The 14615-nt window shown below is 38.6% G+C and overlaps 1 protein-coding gene across 4 annotated transcripts; it reads left to right on the top strand.

The window, feature by feature from the left end:
* The first annotated feature begins 340 nt into the window (after window positions 1–340).
* Window positions 341–12919, top strand: znf207a (zinc finger protein 207, a). Of its 4 annotated transcripts, XR_009206353.1 has the most exons (13): window positions 341–488; window positions 1967–2093; window positions 2178–2316; window positions 2418–2591; window positions 3491–3566; window positions 4314–4384; window positions 4725–4885; window positions 5225–5305; window positions 5793–5993; window positions 6209–6359; window positions 6483–6667; window positions 6874–6960; window positions 7658–12919. XR_009206353.1 is itself a non-coding variant. In XM_058406393.1 (12 exons), the coding sequence occupies exons 1-11, from the start codon at window positions 448–450 to the stop codon at window positions 6641–6643; spliced, it is 1383 nt and encodes a 460-aa protein (XP_058262376.1). In that variant the 5' UTR covers window positions 341–447; the 3' UTR covers window positions 6644–6667; window positions 6874–7191. The 4 variants fall into 4 exon arrangements, 3 of the variants coding, with proteins under 3 accessions (XP_058262376.1, XP_058262370.1, XP_058262384.1); XM_058406393.1 differs by lacking the exon at window positions 7658–12919 and having other exon boundaries at window positions 6874–7191; XM_058406387.1 differs by lacking the exon at window positions 7658–12919 and having other exon boundaries at window positions 6483–7191.
* Window positions 12920–14615: the final 1696 nt, after the last annotated feature.

Genomic DNA, 14615 nt, shown 5'->3' with positions numbered 1-14615 from the left:
TGAATTGAGGTGCATTTGGACCTTGTGCTCCAATGTCCCACTGAATTGAGGTGCATTTGGACCTCGTGCTCCAATGTCCCACTGAATTGAGGTGCACTGGGTAGGGTGTACTTGAACCTGCTACTTGGTGGACTGCATTGACTACTTTGTAAGATTGCTTGGAGTTAACTTAAAATAATTCCTAATCAGCAATTAGTCCCGGGAATAAAGGGGTTCCATGGCTAAAAATCGCCATTAAGAAAAAGCCCGAATCTAACGTGGTGTACACTTTACAAGTCACCTCATACTCCTCTTCAGTAGGGGGCGATATCGTAGCGCTAGAGTTTCACTCTTCCACTTTAAGACTTTCACCCACTTCCGCCTGCGCCATTTTCTTCTGCTAAATGTTCGCTCTCTGCTCCGCGTCTTGGTGATTTCCAAACAGATTGTATTCTACTCTTCTAAAACATGGGAAGGAAAAAGAAGAAGCAGATGAAGCCATGGTGTTGGTATCCTTTATGAGAATAGCTGTCGGTTTTCGAGATTGTATAAAGAGGAAAAATCTGTTTTGTTCTGTTAGTCAGGTAACAAACAATCGCTGTAGCCGAGCTAGCAAAACATGATGATGTCTGACTTCTGTTAGTCTGTCTGTTTATATACGTGTGTGTGTGTGTGTGTGTGTGTGTGTGTGTGTGTGTGTGTGTGTGTGTGTGTGTGTGTGTGTGTGTGTGATTAATCTCTGTGTTTGTCATTTATCTGATATTTCAAATACTTTAGACATCCTCGGTAAATAGTGGAGGTTTATTTTGTCACAGGCGCGTTTGTTGAAGGAAGCCGCTGCTCCATAGACTGCACATAGAAATATTTCATTTACGAACATTTCTAATATTATTAATATTTGGTAAATTTATTATGGTCAATCAGATAACTGTAAGAGCTTAATATTGACCTTCATAATGACTGTAAATGACAGAATCCTGTGCCTCACAGACCCCATGGAGAACCTCAGGCTTTAGCTACAGTCTGTGTGAGGTTGCAGTTTGTAAGGCCAGAGAAAACACTTTCCTTAACTTGAAATTTATTTACTTTTAGCAGCTTTAGTTGCCACATGGCCAAGCACATTATGAAAAGTTCCCCTTTACCATATGGATCCAATCCATATGGATTGGTTCAAGTGAATAAGGTTTTGAGTTGTTGATCAGAAGGTCCAGGTTCAAGCCTCAGCACCATCAAGATGTCACTATTGGGCTGTTGAGCAAAGCCCTTAAACTCTTTTCTCAGGAGATGCTCTGTCTTGACTGACCACAACTTCCTAAATTAGGATATTCGGAGAATGGAGCAGAATTTCACTTTGCTGTATGCGTGACACAAAGTCGGCTGCTTCTTCAGCTGACATTCAGACACTCTACTTAGGCAAATCTATAACATCGACTATACTTTATAGATGTTTTGTAAGTTGTAATGACATAATCAACCACGTATATGTGTCTAGTGTGTAAAGCTTAAAAAGCTAATTTAACTGCACTTTTGAAATGACAGGCCTGAGCGGCCGAATGTCTACTGTAGTGAAACATTCATTTTGGATTGAAAATGTCAACAGCAGCAGACAAGTGATAGTTATATGTTAGATGGTCAGTTATATGTTACACTGGTCAGTTGTAAAGATGTAACCAAGTACTCTGTATCAACTGCTCTAAAGCCAATACTGCTATAAACTAATGTAAAAAGAGAGGAGTACTTTACATTGTCTCACTGTAAATGGGGAGAGATCTGGTACTTGAAGACCACCTCAAGTTGACGATTTGGAATTTAAAGCTTATGGTAGGAAAGTAAAAGTGCTTCAAACACAGTATTAAACCAACCAAAGGCAATCCATATGGCTGCACTCAGTACAACATAAAAGCTAGGTACTAGTTAGTGCCCTTTTATTTCCCATGTTCTTCCATGTTTCCATCTTGCTCCAATATGACCTTAACTATCAATGCAGGTATTGTAATAGGGATTTTGATGACGAAAAGATTCTTATTCAGCACCAAAAGGCCAAACACTTTAAGTGTCACATATGTCATAAAAAGCTATACACTGGTCCGGGCCTGGCCATCCACTGTATGCAGGTGAGTATGTGTATATACCTCCATGATCTATAATCTCCTTGGTGCTTGAGTTAAAATGAAATGCTCTTTTCTGCTGTGCTGAAGGTTCACAAAGAAACAATCGATGGTGTTCCCAATGCCATACCTGGAAGAACAGACATTGAATTGGAAATTTATGGGATGGAGGGTATTCCAGAGAAAGATATGGAAGAAAGGAGACGGGTACTCGAGCAGAAAACACAGGGTAATTTACTAATTCATTCTTTCTCACGTGTATTTTCTCTGACCCTTCTTTGCGTGTCCTATATGTACCCTTAATTACATTTACATTGTTTGCTCACTCAGAAAACCAGAAAAAGAAACAGAACCAAGATGACTCGGATGAAGATGATGATGATGATGAGGCAGGACCCTCATTCCAGCAGGCAGCAGCACAGCCTCAGGCTGCTTACGCTCCTATGGCACAGCCTGGAATGGCACCTGTGCCCACACCAGGGATGCCACCTGGGAGCTACTCAGGTGAGCCGAATAATTTCTATTAATTATTTTAAATTGGCTTTAATAATAAAGAAAGAAAAGAAAAATGCATATTTTATTTACCGTGATTATGCCTGAGTAAGTCGTCACAAGTGTCAGTGAGCTTGCTTGCTCTCTTCTCTTCTGCAGTCTGAGTAAAGTGTCGTGTTTTACTTTTTGATTATATTAAATGAAAAAATGCAGAGCACCCTAAAATCACAATTAAAAAAGTAATAAATAAATAAAATGGCAAATATATAATACTAGTGGACAATGTAGCTTTCTCAAATTCACCATTCCTTTTTGTGACTCTACAACCAGAAATCCACCATTTTATTGACTTTCATGAAACAGTTATTTCACTTTAGCTTTATTTAGCTTTGTATAAACTTAATGCATGAATTTGATGCTATATTTTTTTTTTTTAATTCTGTAAATTCTGAAGTCTGCTATACTACTTTGCTGTACTAGCTCCAGATCCTTTAGATGAAATGTTGGCCAGTGACTTGCAGAATTATTCAGGGCACAAACACAATGTGCTACATTACAGGCTTTGTTATAAGAAGCTAATAATTACATTACATTGTTTCCCTTGGTCTCTGTATTTTTTTTTCTTCTTTTGCCCAGTAAGGTTTAGCCTCGTGACTTTCCAGGCAAGTCATGGGACTGGGAAGCACATGTTAGTGCTCATTTGTGCAGTGGGTTATTTAATGAATGTTTCATTCATCCAGCCCTGATACAGGCTTGATATATAGCTTGTGCGTTATAGACTATGTGCAACACAATAAGTTTGAATATTACATTTTGTAGTGTTTTTTTTTAGGGAAAAAAGTCACTTGCAGCAGGGGGCAGAGATTTTTTTTAATTAGTTTTGTTTTTATATGTATATGTAAAAAAAACAGGAATGCCACCAATGATGCCTGCAGTCCCTCCCATGATGCCAGGGATGCCCCCAGTTATGCCAGGGATGCCACCTGGGTAAGAATTCACCAATAACACTGATGAAAAAGCACTCGGACACGTTCCCCTCTGAAAATATTGGAACAGCAAGACCAATTATTTTGTTTTTGCTTCACACTGAAGACATTTTGGCTTGATATCACAAGATGAATGAGAATATAGATCAGAATTTCATCTTTCAGTTATTTACATATTTACATCATGACTTATTAAACACCTTAACATTTTTTGTATGAGGTTTGTTATTCAAGTGAGCAAAAATTATTGGAGTATGTGACTGACAGTTTGTCATTACATTATTACATTATTACATTTGATTGTTGCTCCGGTTTGATCGTTTAAACAGTTAATAGCTCTGAATGTGTACTCTTGGTATAAACCCTGGTTTGTACCTTTTGAAGACTTCATCTGTTGTTTAGGTCTACAGAAATGTTTTGTTTGCCAGTTTATTGAGAATTGGATTAAATTTAATTGGACCAACCTCATCATCTGCCAAGACAATGAAAACACATCTGTTCTGTTCATTTACTTTTGCTCACCTAAAAATGGGGTGGATTTACCAACCAAAAGTTAACACCTCTAGACGAATAGCTAAAATTCTGATATTCATCTTTTAATCTCTAATATTTTCAGTTTATTGTAGACCAAAAACAAGTTAGCCACATCACTTTACTTTTGGAGGGAAGTTGTATGCTATTAATATCTTGCCCTTTTCCATTCTGTGACTGAAAAAAAAAATCTGTTCCTTTTCCCTCCCCCCCACAGCATGATGCCCATGGGTGGGATGATGCCACCGGGACCAGGAATGCCTCCGATGATGCCAGGCATGCCACCAGGTTCAGTACTTTAATTACTGATTTTATAATAATCTTGATTAAAAAAATTATTCTGTTGTCTCATGATGGGGTAAAAACGTTTTATTTTAACGAGTGTTTAGACTGATTCTACGCTCGTGCTGAATGATTGCTAGAATATGTTAATTGCAAACACGTGACTGACTTTTCAGCTCAGAGGAGTCAGATGATTGATATATTTAGTCATTTAGTGAATGGTGCATTAGAATCTGACTACAGAATTTGGAAACCCCTGCCATTACAACTGAATTACAACTTAAAGTGATTTACATATGTCATGCTTAAAAGGAATTGACAGACCTGTATGATTTTTTCCTAAAAGGCATGCCTCCTCCTATGGGCCATCGTCCAGGTATGAGCCACATGCCCCAGGCTCCTGCATCCACTACGTCAGGCATGATCCCAAGAGCAGCCACACCTGCAGCCACAGTTGCTGCTCCACAGCCTGCTGTCACCAAACCATTGTTCCCTAGTGCAGGACAGGTGTGGCCACATTTCTGTTTATGTATATTTTGAATAATCCTTCATAACTGGACATACAGTCACTTAGCTTAGATCATTATAATTGTAGAATTCACATGCAGTGATGCACAGTATTCAGATCAGGGTTTTTTTATTAGCTAAATAAAAGCTTAGTTTTGAATGTGTTTTGAGCAGAGATTAGTAGCTCATGCATCATTTGCCACTTTTCACACACCTTTCAAAGGGTGCATGAAAGTACATTGTAAATATACACTGATTTGTGAAAATATGAAACACACTGAAGTTATTAATGCGGCTGTGTTGAGGGATTTTGCTCTTTGCTTTTTCTCCATGCTGCAGATGGGGACTCGAGCTCCCAGCACAAGCTCAGCCTCCTCCAGTATGGACACTTTGTCAGCACCCTCTAAGCCGCTGTCGCAAGTACGCAGCAGCCTGCTGACCTAGTGAAACTAGGCTTTTACAAAACTATTCATGGCTAGCAGCAGCTATACTGGTGCACTTGTATGCACAATGCTTATCTGTATAATAGTTATTCCCCAGGCTTTTATTATCCTTTTCCACTGATAGGGTGCCAGTGCCTGATCTCAAATTAATTGAAAAACAAATCAAAAACTGTTTGTTTCCAGCACCAAAAATTTTGGTCTGCGTCTTTGTGGGTTTGCTGGTTCCAGCACCATATCAGTAGAAAAACAGTAGCAAGTGCAGCCTTGGAGGACCACAGCACTGTGCAGTTTGTTATCCCTTCTCTATAATCAAAAAACTAAATGAACAAATTGTAGATGCCTCTCTTCAAGCTGTTTAGTGTCATGGCCCTCCAGGGCCAGACATGGGTTACAGAAATGTTCATCATGGATATTATTAGATGTTTTTCTGATTATAGCTGATTTAAATTCTTCTTTATCTCCAGGCTGTGCCTGGGGCAGCAGCAGCCACTACTTCTGCTGCTCCCAAAGCCACATTCCCAGCCTACAGTCAGCCTGCGCCCTCTGCTGCCAGCGCAGGCAGCACTGTGGCCAAACCTGCCACACCCATCACAAGTAAGCCTGCCACCCTCACCACTACCAGTGCAACCAGTAAGTTGATCCACCCTGATGAGGATATCTCTCTGGTAAGTGTCCAAATATGGCTCCACCCTTGTAAAGTAAGTAATAAAATCAGAATGTAATTTGTGGTGTTACCATTTTAAGGTACCATTAATCTTATAAAACTGTAGGCTGGCTAGATATATTACATTTCTCTTACTTATACTCATTATGTAGCTTGAACAGCAGGCAATTGCAGTCTTGTCTAATTGCACTTTGTGTCCTTGTGTGTTTGTGTCAGGAGGAGCTGCGTGCTCAACTACCACGCTACCAGTGTAAGATCCCTAACACAGGGCAGGCACACATCAGCACTCCTCCTGTTGGACCAATGGGAGGGGTGTTGCCTGCTCAACAGGGTGCTTCCTCACAGCCAGCCAGGCATCCCATGCATGGTACAGTCCCTTTTTTGGTCCATTTCCTTTTAATATAAAAGATGAGTGTGTGTGTATATATGTATAAAAATAAATAAATTACTGCTATGGGTAAGTAATTTGTTAAAAAAATTTTTTTATCAGGGCCATACGGTACCCCATCCCAGGCAGTGCCTGGCTATGTGCCAGGGGCAATGTCACCATATGGACAAGGGCCCCCAATGGTTCCTCCTTACCAGGGAGCTCCCCCAAGGCCGCCCATGGCCATGAGACCTCCTGTAATGTCCCAGGGAGGCCGTTATTGAAGCTCAAACACCAGTCTCCGATAGGTTTGGTGATTCAACCATTTTCTCATGTAATGGTGTTCTTAAGAAGCCAAATCATTAAGCATAATTGTAATTCAGTTTAATAAGGGAAATGGAAGAACAGCACTGGTTTACGCATGAAACTTTGAATTTTGCAGTTTTTATTTGGACCTCTAATATGTTGCCGATTCTATAGTGTGGCTTTTTTCCTCCCCCTATGTTCCGTTTAGGTTTTTAGAAGTGAAGTTTAGTAAATATGGTTCGTAATAATTTGAAGCGGCTGGAGTAACGTGAACAGTACTGCACCTTTTATCAAGGCAAGTCTTTGTAAACATACTACTGTATTAAACAATTTAAGCCTTCACAGCACCTTTAGGTGCTGTTGGACTTCATGTCCCCAGCTTTGCTTGGTGAGGGCTTCAGTTAGCTATATATGTTTTTGTATGCCTGCTTATCCTTATCTACACAGGAAATCATATAAATAATAGCTGATGTGAAAAGTGTCTGTATTATTATGAAAACTGTAATAAACGGTGTTGAAAACTTAAGACTGTTTCTTCATGACAGAGGGAAGGATCTGTACAAAGGTTTGTAATGGCTGCATGATTGTGATATGTGAAAGCAATGGAGTGTCATCTGTTCACGACATCAACCCAGTCATCCACATTCATTTTAAATAACCCATGCAATAGTGTCCCTTTAACACCTGGTTTAATGAAGAGAACACTGTGTGTCAAGGAAAAAAAGAATATGGATGGCTTGTGTGTCTTTGTCAAAATCAGTGTGTCATTTTCATTGAAGTAAATCACACTTTAAGACCTGAAATAACATTCATTGGGGTGGGGGTGGGGGGTAATTTTAGTGTGTGGTCACAAAAAGATTCAGTCTAATGTGCTTTTGGGTGTCTAGCCTTTAGTGTGATGGGGTGGGGGGGGGAGACTAAGTTGAAACAGAAGTACTTTGGACCCAGGTAACTGTGTGTTGCTAAACTGAGGATCTTTCTTCTCCCTGTAGCGATGCCATGGGACCGGCTGAGGTTGAGTCTCACTGGTGCCCTGTTCAGGCTGAGGCAAGTCACATGTTTTTCTCTTTAATTTCTTACGAGCAGGGGGCCCTCACAGCCTCATGGCTGTTGGATTCCAATGTCCCCAAACTTGTAGCAAGTTTGGTGATGGCCCCTGTTATTATTCACATTAGAAAAAACCTATAACTAACCTCTCCTGCTTTTGTTTCCAAAGTGCAGAGGTGGGAACAAGTAACAAGTAAGTTTTAAGTCTTAATACTCAAGCCCCAAGTAAAGTCAGAGGAGACCCAAATCCTGAACAATTCAAAATGCGTTCATGACCAACCTTTCCCGCGTCGATATCTAACTTTAGCAAAGTATGGTGCGTTAAAGCCGTGGTATTTAGAACTCTTGCTAACAGCAGTATAAACAAAAATATATTTTTAACCACACCTAAAATGACCCATAAAATGACATGCATCACAAATTACACTTAAAAAGTAGTGTAAACACATTTTGTCAGTTGATTTGGACTTAAACGTGCTTGTTCATATGCATTGGCTTCACAAAATCCAGAAAATAAGCCTTTGTAAGGGCTGTCAGTTGTGTTCTCTACAAATAAAATATTGTGCAGGGATGATGGGGTACCTCCAGTCCTGGTGGGATACCTTATTAATATTTGTCAATGTTTAATTTGCTTATAAATGTTTGTCACCTTCCGACACACCAAATATAGCCCATAGATTTCTCTGTAATTACCTAATGAGTTTGTTCAGGTGTTTAAATATAAATGAAATGCTAACATTTTTGTCTTGACACCCCAAATCTAGTATTTATTAACACTGCTCAGTTGATAAATATCTTAACTTTAAAGCAAAAGTAATGGTACTGTAAACATGGTTAAAATAATAGCTGTTCTACCATCCAACACAACCAGCATACAAATATAGTACACAAATTATTTAGGATTTATCTTTGGGGTTGATGAGCAGAACCTTCTTATCTCATATTGATCAATGCTGTAATGCCCAACCCTTCTTAGGCTCAATTATCAGATAAATCCGGTACTTAAATAACTGCTGATAGATTTCTTATTAATTATGTAGGTCAAGATATAACATTCTTTGTGCCTTGTGACATGAGTCCACTCCTCTGTGATGGTACCCAATTCTCTCGTTGGTGTTAGTGATTATCGAATGTTCTAAGAAAAACATTAATACTTTACATTTGATAATCACTAACACCAACGAGAGATTTGGATACCATCACAGAATGTTACTCTAAAACATGTCCGAAGAAAAACAATTAAAAAAAAAAAGCTAAAGTGAATTTCTGTGATCTCTACTGGTACAGCGAGCATTCAGATTTTATGAAATTCATTTCTGAAATTGCAATTTTCTAACATGGAACTGAATCAATTCTCTCACATACAGTATGCAATAGCAGTTTCTTTAAGATTATAGAGATGTGACTTTTGCAGTGCTGTTTGTTGGTCTTGCTCTTCCTGTTTGTTTCACATCAGATACTGATCATAATACCTGTTGTGGGTAAGTGCCTTTGTCTCAGGCTAGTCTTTTAAACGGTAATCTTTCTACCCAGATTTTTCTTCCTTTCTTTTCTTTATCCAAATCTTTTATGAATGGTTTGACTTTTGTTTTATAGCTGTGCTCCACCTGGTTTTCCTGGATCAGATTATATAATATAGCTGTAGAAATATTATATCATTTGCCTCTGTAATCAACACAATGGATTTGAAATGAAGTGATTATAGTCTAGATTTTCAGCTTTATTTCAAGGGTTTTAACAAAAATATTGCATTAGCTGTTTAGGAATTACTTAGTCCGTCCATTTTCACAGGCTCTAAAGTCATTTGACGTTTGCCTGATAGGTCACACCTAGTCGTGAAACTGCTTGTGTCCTCATTATTGACAAATTAAGGAGTGAAAGGTCTGGAGTTGATTGAATTTGCATTCAGCAGCTGTTCATGAAAACTCTTAATATGCAGTCCCAAGCAGTGAAGGAGACCATCATTTAGGCTGAAAAAAACAAAACAGACCTATAGGAGAAGAGAGATGGCCAAATCAACATTGCAACAGTAAGAAGCAATGTACTAGTGAGCTCAGCAACACCGAAAGGGCCTGGAAGACCACAGAAGTTAACCGAAGTGGATGATTGCAAAATTTTTTACTCTGTGCAGGAAAAAAAACTCCCTCACAGCATCTAGCCATGTCAAGCACACTCAAGGAGGTAGGCATGTCTTTGTCAGTGTACAATCATTCGTGAATGTAAGTAAAGTGTTCTAAAACTGTGCCCTGGTTCTGGAGCAAGGTTCTTTGGACAGATGACACCAAGAGAAGCAGAATGATGGGAAGAGATGAATATGTAGAAGGAAAGGATAGGGTTGTGTTCCATGAGCTCGTGTAATGTCATCTGTTAAACATGGTGGAGGCAGTGTTATGGAACTGGGGCACTGCATTGTGACTGCTGATCGAAACAGCAGGAAGAATTCTGAAGTGCCTAGAGCAGGGGTGTCCAATCTTATCTGTAAAGGGCTGGTGTGGGTGCAGGTTTTCATTCCAACTGAGCAGAAGCCACATCTGAGTCTACTGAAAGCCAAGATCAGTTGATTAGCCAGTTCGAATCAGGTGTAGCTCCTGCTTGGTTGGAATGAAAACCTGCACCCACACCGGCCCTTTCTGGCCTATACTTTCTGCCCAGATTCAGTCAAATGCTGCAAAACTGATAAGGCAGTGCTTCACAGTTCAGATGGATAACCCAAGAGCTTCTTAAGGCAAATAAATGGAATGTTCTTAAATGACCGACATAACTGACGACAAAAAGCCTCGTAAACAAGCAGCAGCTGAAGGCAAGCCCTTGCAGAGCATCTCCTGGGAGGAAACTCTGCACTTGATGTCCATGAGTCCCAGACTTCAAGAAGTCTTTGTCTGTAAAGGATTTGCCTTCAAGTAACAAAAATAATCCTTATATTTATAATTATGTTGATTTGTCAATATTGAGCCTGTGAAAATTCACATACTACGTAAAGAAAAAAAATGTCTCTAAGGCTGTAAACAGTGAATGCATTATTTTTGTCAAAGTGCTTGAATTAAATGTTAAAGTTGTCACTTCAGCTTGATTGCTTAATTTCAAATTCATTGTGGTGGTGTAGAGAGGCACAATTATCACATACTTCATGCACCTGGAAGTGTTTAGCCTAAAATATCAACCTTTTATTGAATAAATATTTATTAATGAATTAATAAAATTGTGTACCACTCAAATTGAAATACATCTTGTCTTACCTTTATTTTAAATATTTGGTGTACACTTAGCTTAGTGGAATTATTTCAGCAGCATTTTTTTTTTTTTACATTTAGAAATGACCATTTCGTTGTTGCTTAATGCCCGAGATGCTAAGCCTCAATCTGAATTTGATACATTCATATTGTCTTCAATTAGATGCTTTTAGTGTGGTGTGAAGTTGATATGTGATATGCAATGAGTTAACAAAACCCCAGCAGAGAGATTTTCCTCCCTTAGAGAAATAAAGTATACATGAGCACTGCATTGAATGTGTGTTGTTTTTTTTTTAAACACTTTTCACTTTATTGCATATCAATAATCAATCACTGATCTGATTAAACTTACAAGGCTGTGACCTGATGTCAGAACCAAATTGTTGATGTGGTGCTCTGAAGACAGCATGGGCTTTGTAGACTGTGGTGTCCATGCCACTCAGGATGATGCTACTCTTATTTCTCATAATATAGCTCCTGGATAATTAGTAACAAAACTGCTATACCGTCTTTGACACAAGTTCCACTATAATGAGAGCTGAGAGGTTTAAGTTTTTTTGTGATTACAAAGTGGCTACTTGAATAGGAACTTCTTGGGACACCTGCTCATTCATACTATTATGCAGTCAGCCAATCAAGCAGTGCAATGTGTATCAACACTATTGTGTGTGCATACATACACAAGCTGAGATCTTTTGGCATTAAATGTCATGGTGGCTGGCTGTAAGGAAACAATAATGGACGTCGTTTCCTATGAAACCTTGCTGAGTTTGATTTAGCTTCTGCGTGACTGAAGGGACTCTAGCATTTATATTTATGCTTTAAAAAGTAGCGGTACAACATCAGCAAGCTATTAAACCAGTTTTTTTTAGCCGTAGTGATGTTTCTTCCTCGCAAATAATTTTGTAGTAGAGTAAAAGAAAAAAAATATTAGCAGTGTGGAGTTTAGAAAACTCCTTCAGTGAAAAAACAGGTGTCAATAATTATCCTTTATTGTAGAAGGGCAGCAAATGTTTCACACATTGTTATAAACTATATCGCCCACTGAAATGCAGTAAAATGGGCCGTTCCAAACATTGTTCTGAGAAACAACGCCAAGTTACGCCATCATTTGGCCCAAAGAGAAATGGCGTAATATTCTGTGGTCTGATAAATTGTTCTTTTCGGTACACTATGAACACTGAGTACACTATGAACACATTAACGCATAATTGCACAAAATCACATAAGACTATTTTTTATACTATGGGCTACTTTACTGTATACCATGAATCATGGATCAGTTTAAATACATCAGAATACTTGAGATTATGTTGCTGAAGAGGAAATGCCCCTGAAATGTACAACACTACTACCAAACACACAAGTGAGCAACATCTTGGTTCCAGACAAAAAGGATCGAGGTAATGGGGTGGCCAGCTCAATCCCCTGACCCCAACCCTGTTGGAAAACCTGTGGGGTGATATTAGAAATGCAGTTTCTGAAGCAAAACCCAAAGAAACTCATTCATCAGTCTGAAATATCTGTTTCTAGGAGCCAGAAATTGGTTGACCAAATGCATCGCAGTTCAGCGCAGCAGTTATTAAAACCAATGGTCATGCAACTAAAGTTTAAATCGTTAACTGTTTGAAGAGAAAAGTCATAATAACCTATTTTACACACATATATATATATATATATATATATATATATATATATATATATGCGTCTCAAAGCAGCTTTACAAAAGAAGAGAAACAGAGAAAGAACAATAAACTATTAAATTAAATTATTAAACTATTTTATCCTTATTTTATTTTATCCCTAATTAGCAAGCCTGTGGTGACGGTGGCAAGGGAAAACTCCCTGTGATGAAGAAACCTTGAGAGGAAACAGGCTCAGAAGAGAACCTCATCCTCATTTGGGTGACACTGGACAGTAAATACTGATTAATGTCCTTTCTACAACAGCAATCAAGGGTCCATGAGGAACTATTAGGTCACTTATTCCTTTTTTGCTTCCTGTAAAACAATAATGCAGACTTGATAAAATTTGTTAGTGCTTTGGTTTGGAATTAAATCTGTAATATTTTCATTGAAATACAGACATAAAATATATTAAAAATATTTGCACTTTTATTCACATACTGTATCTCTGCTGTTCATAGAAACAAAAAACAGCAAGCAGGAACCCTGGGTTTAATGACAGGGTTATCTGTGAGTGCCCAGTGAGAGTCCATCTCTAGCACTGTCTCCAGCATCTGTGACACTACTGATCAGTGGAGCAAACAAACTTAACATGAAAGTGTTAGTAATGCAGGACTGTAAATAAACATTTATCAGGTGATTATGTATCATTACTGCTAAGAGAAAATATTGAAAATGTTACTGTTAAAGTCAACTGTTAAAACATGCAATAAATGTATTATGAATCAGGGATTTGAGTTCAGTGTGGGTTTATTATCTGTAATGAAATAATAAAGGTAATCATTAAAACACACAAACACTGGAAAGTTGCCTAATCACAGGCCTCCTTTCTTTCTGGCTTGCCAGTTTCTCAGTGAGCTTCTGGTTAAAGTCAGTCATCTCAGTGACCACTCTCTTTTCCATTGACAGCATGGCCAATGCATTCAATAAGAAGTGCTGGAAAAGCACAGAGTGTAATGGAAGCTCGACCGCCATCACTTGACTGCTGCTGAATTTGCAAATTGAGTCGATCTGCTCCAAGCTCCTTGCTTCTTTTCTTTTCTACTTCCGAACGGCTTTTGAAAGGGAATATTTGTAAAATATCACAGAATTTTCTTTTATCTCAAGATATTTGGCTTGCTTCCATACCATTAATCAGCACCTGTCAATTATCTGACAATCTGCTGCAAGGTAATGAGACTGGTCCAATCACATGAGGCCAAATATATAAAAACAATATTGATTCCCCATCATCAAAAGCGGGCGGGTCTGGAGAGCAGACTCCAGGAAAATTGAAAAAATTTAAAACAAGCCAATCAGAGCTCAGCCTCAATTCACATGCTTTTAAAAAGTTTACAGACCTACATACACTCGTTTGTCCCACACACACACAAATGAATGACACAGTTTTGATTTTTTTTTTTTAAATAAATGATAACATTACTAACAGTGATTTTATTTTGTTATTAAAATATTTATTGTTAACGTTAAAGTAGCATTCTTCTCTGGCTAACTTTAATGGGGCGGTGCCCTGGTTCCCTATTGACTGGCCACCACTGTAACTGATACTACCCAGGATCACATGGGCATCTAGCTGTGTGGCAAGTGACCCAAGTGCATTACCACTAGGAGTGTAGTATAATCAACATTATAACATAGGTAGACTTATGAATGGACAGGATCAAGACCTGGCAGGCCACCAGGTGCATTACCAGCTTTTACGACAGGAAGACCACTGTAACCCAAATAAAGACTGTTTAGTACTTGATGTAGGACTGAAACAGGACAGTTATAGACTGGAAAAACTTCCTATATTTATTCCATTCTTCCTATGTACAGTTTTTGCTTGTGCCTAATGTAGACTGAGATTCCCGTTCTCGTGTAATAAGATGGAACCCAGTGGGGTCTTCATCTGCTGTAGCTCATCTGCCTCAAGGTTAGAAATACTGTTATAAAATCTTTTATTGGTTGTTAAGCATTTGTGTGTTGAGTTACCATAGTCTTCCTGT

The sequence above is a fragment of the Hemibagrus wyckioides genome, linkage group LG02 (assembly GCF_019097595.1).
Source record: "Hemibagrus wyckioides isolate EC202008001 linkage group LG02, SWU_Hwy_1.0, whole genome shotgun sequence".
In the NCBI taxonomy this organism is placed as follows: Eukaryota; Metazoa; Chordata; class Actinopteri; order Siluriformes; family Bagridae; genus Hemibagrus; species Hemibagrus wyckioides.
Note: the sequence above shows the minus strand (reverse complement) of the source record. Positions and strands in the feature narration are given on the sequence as shown.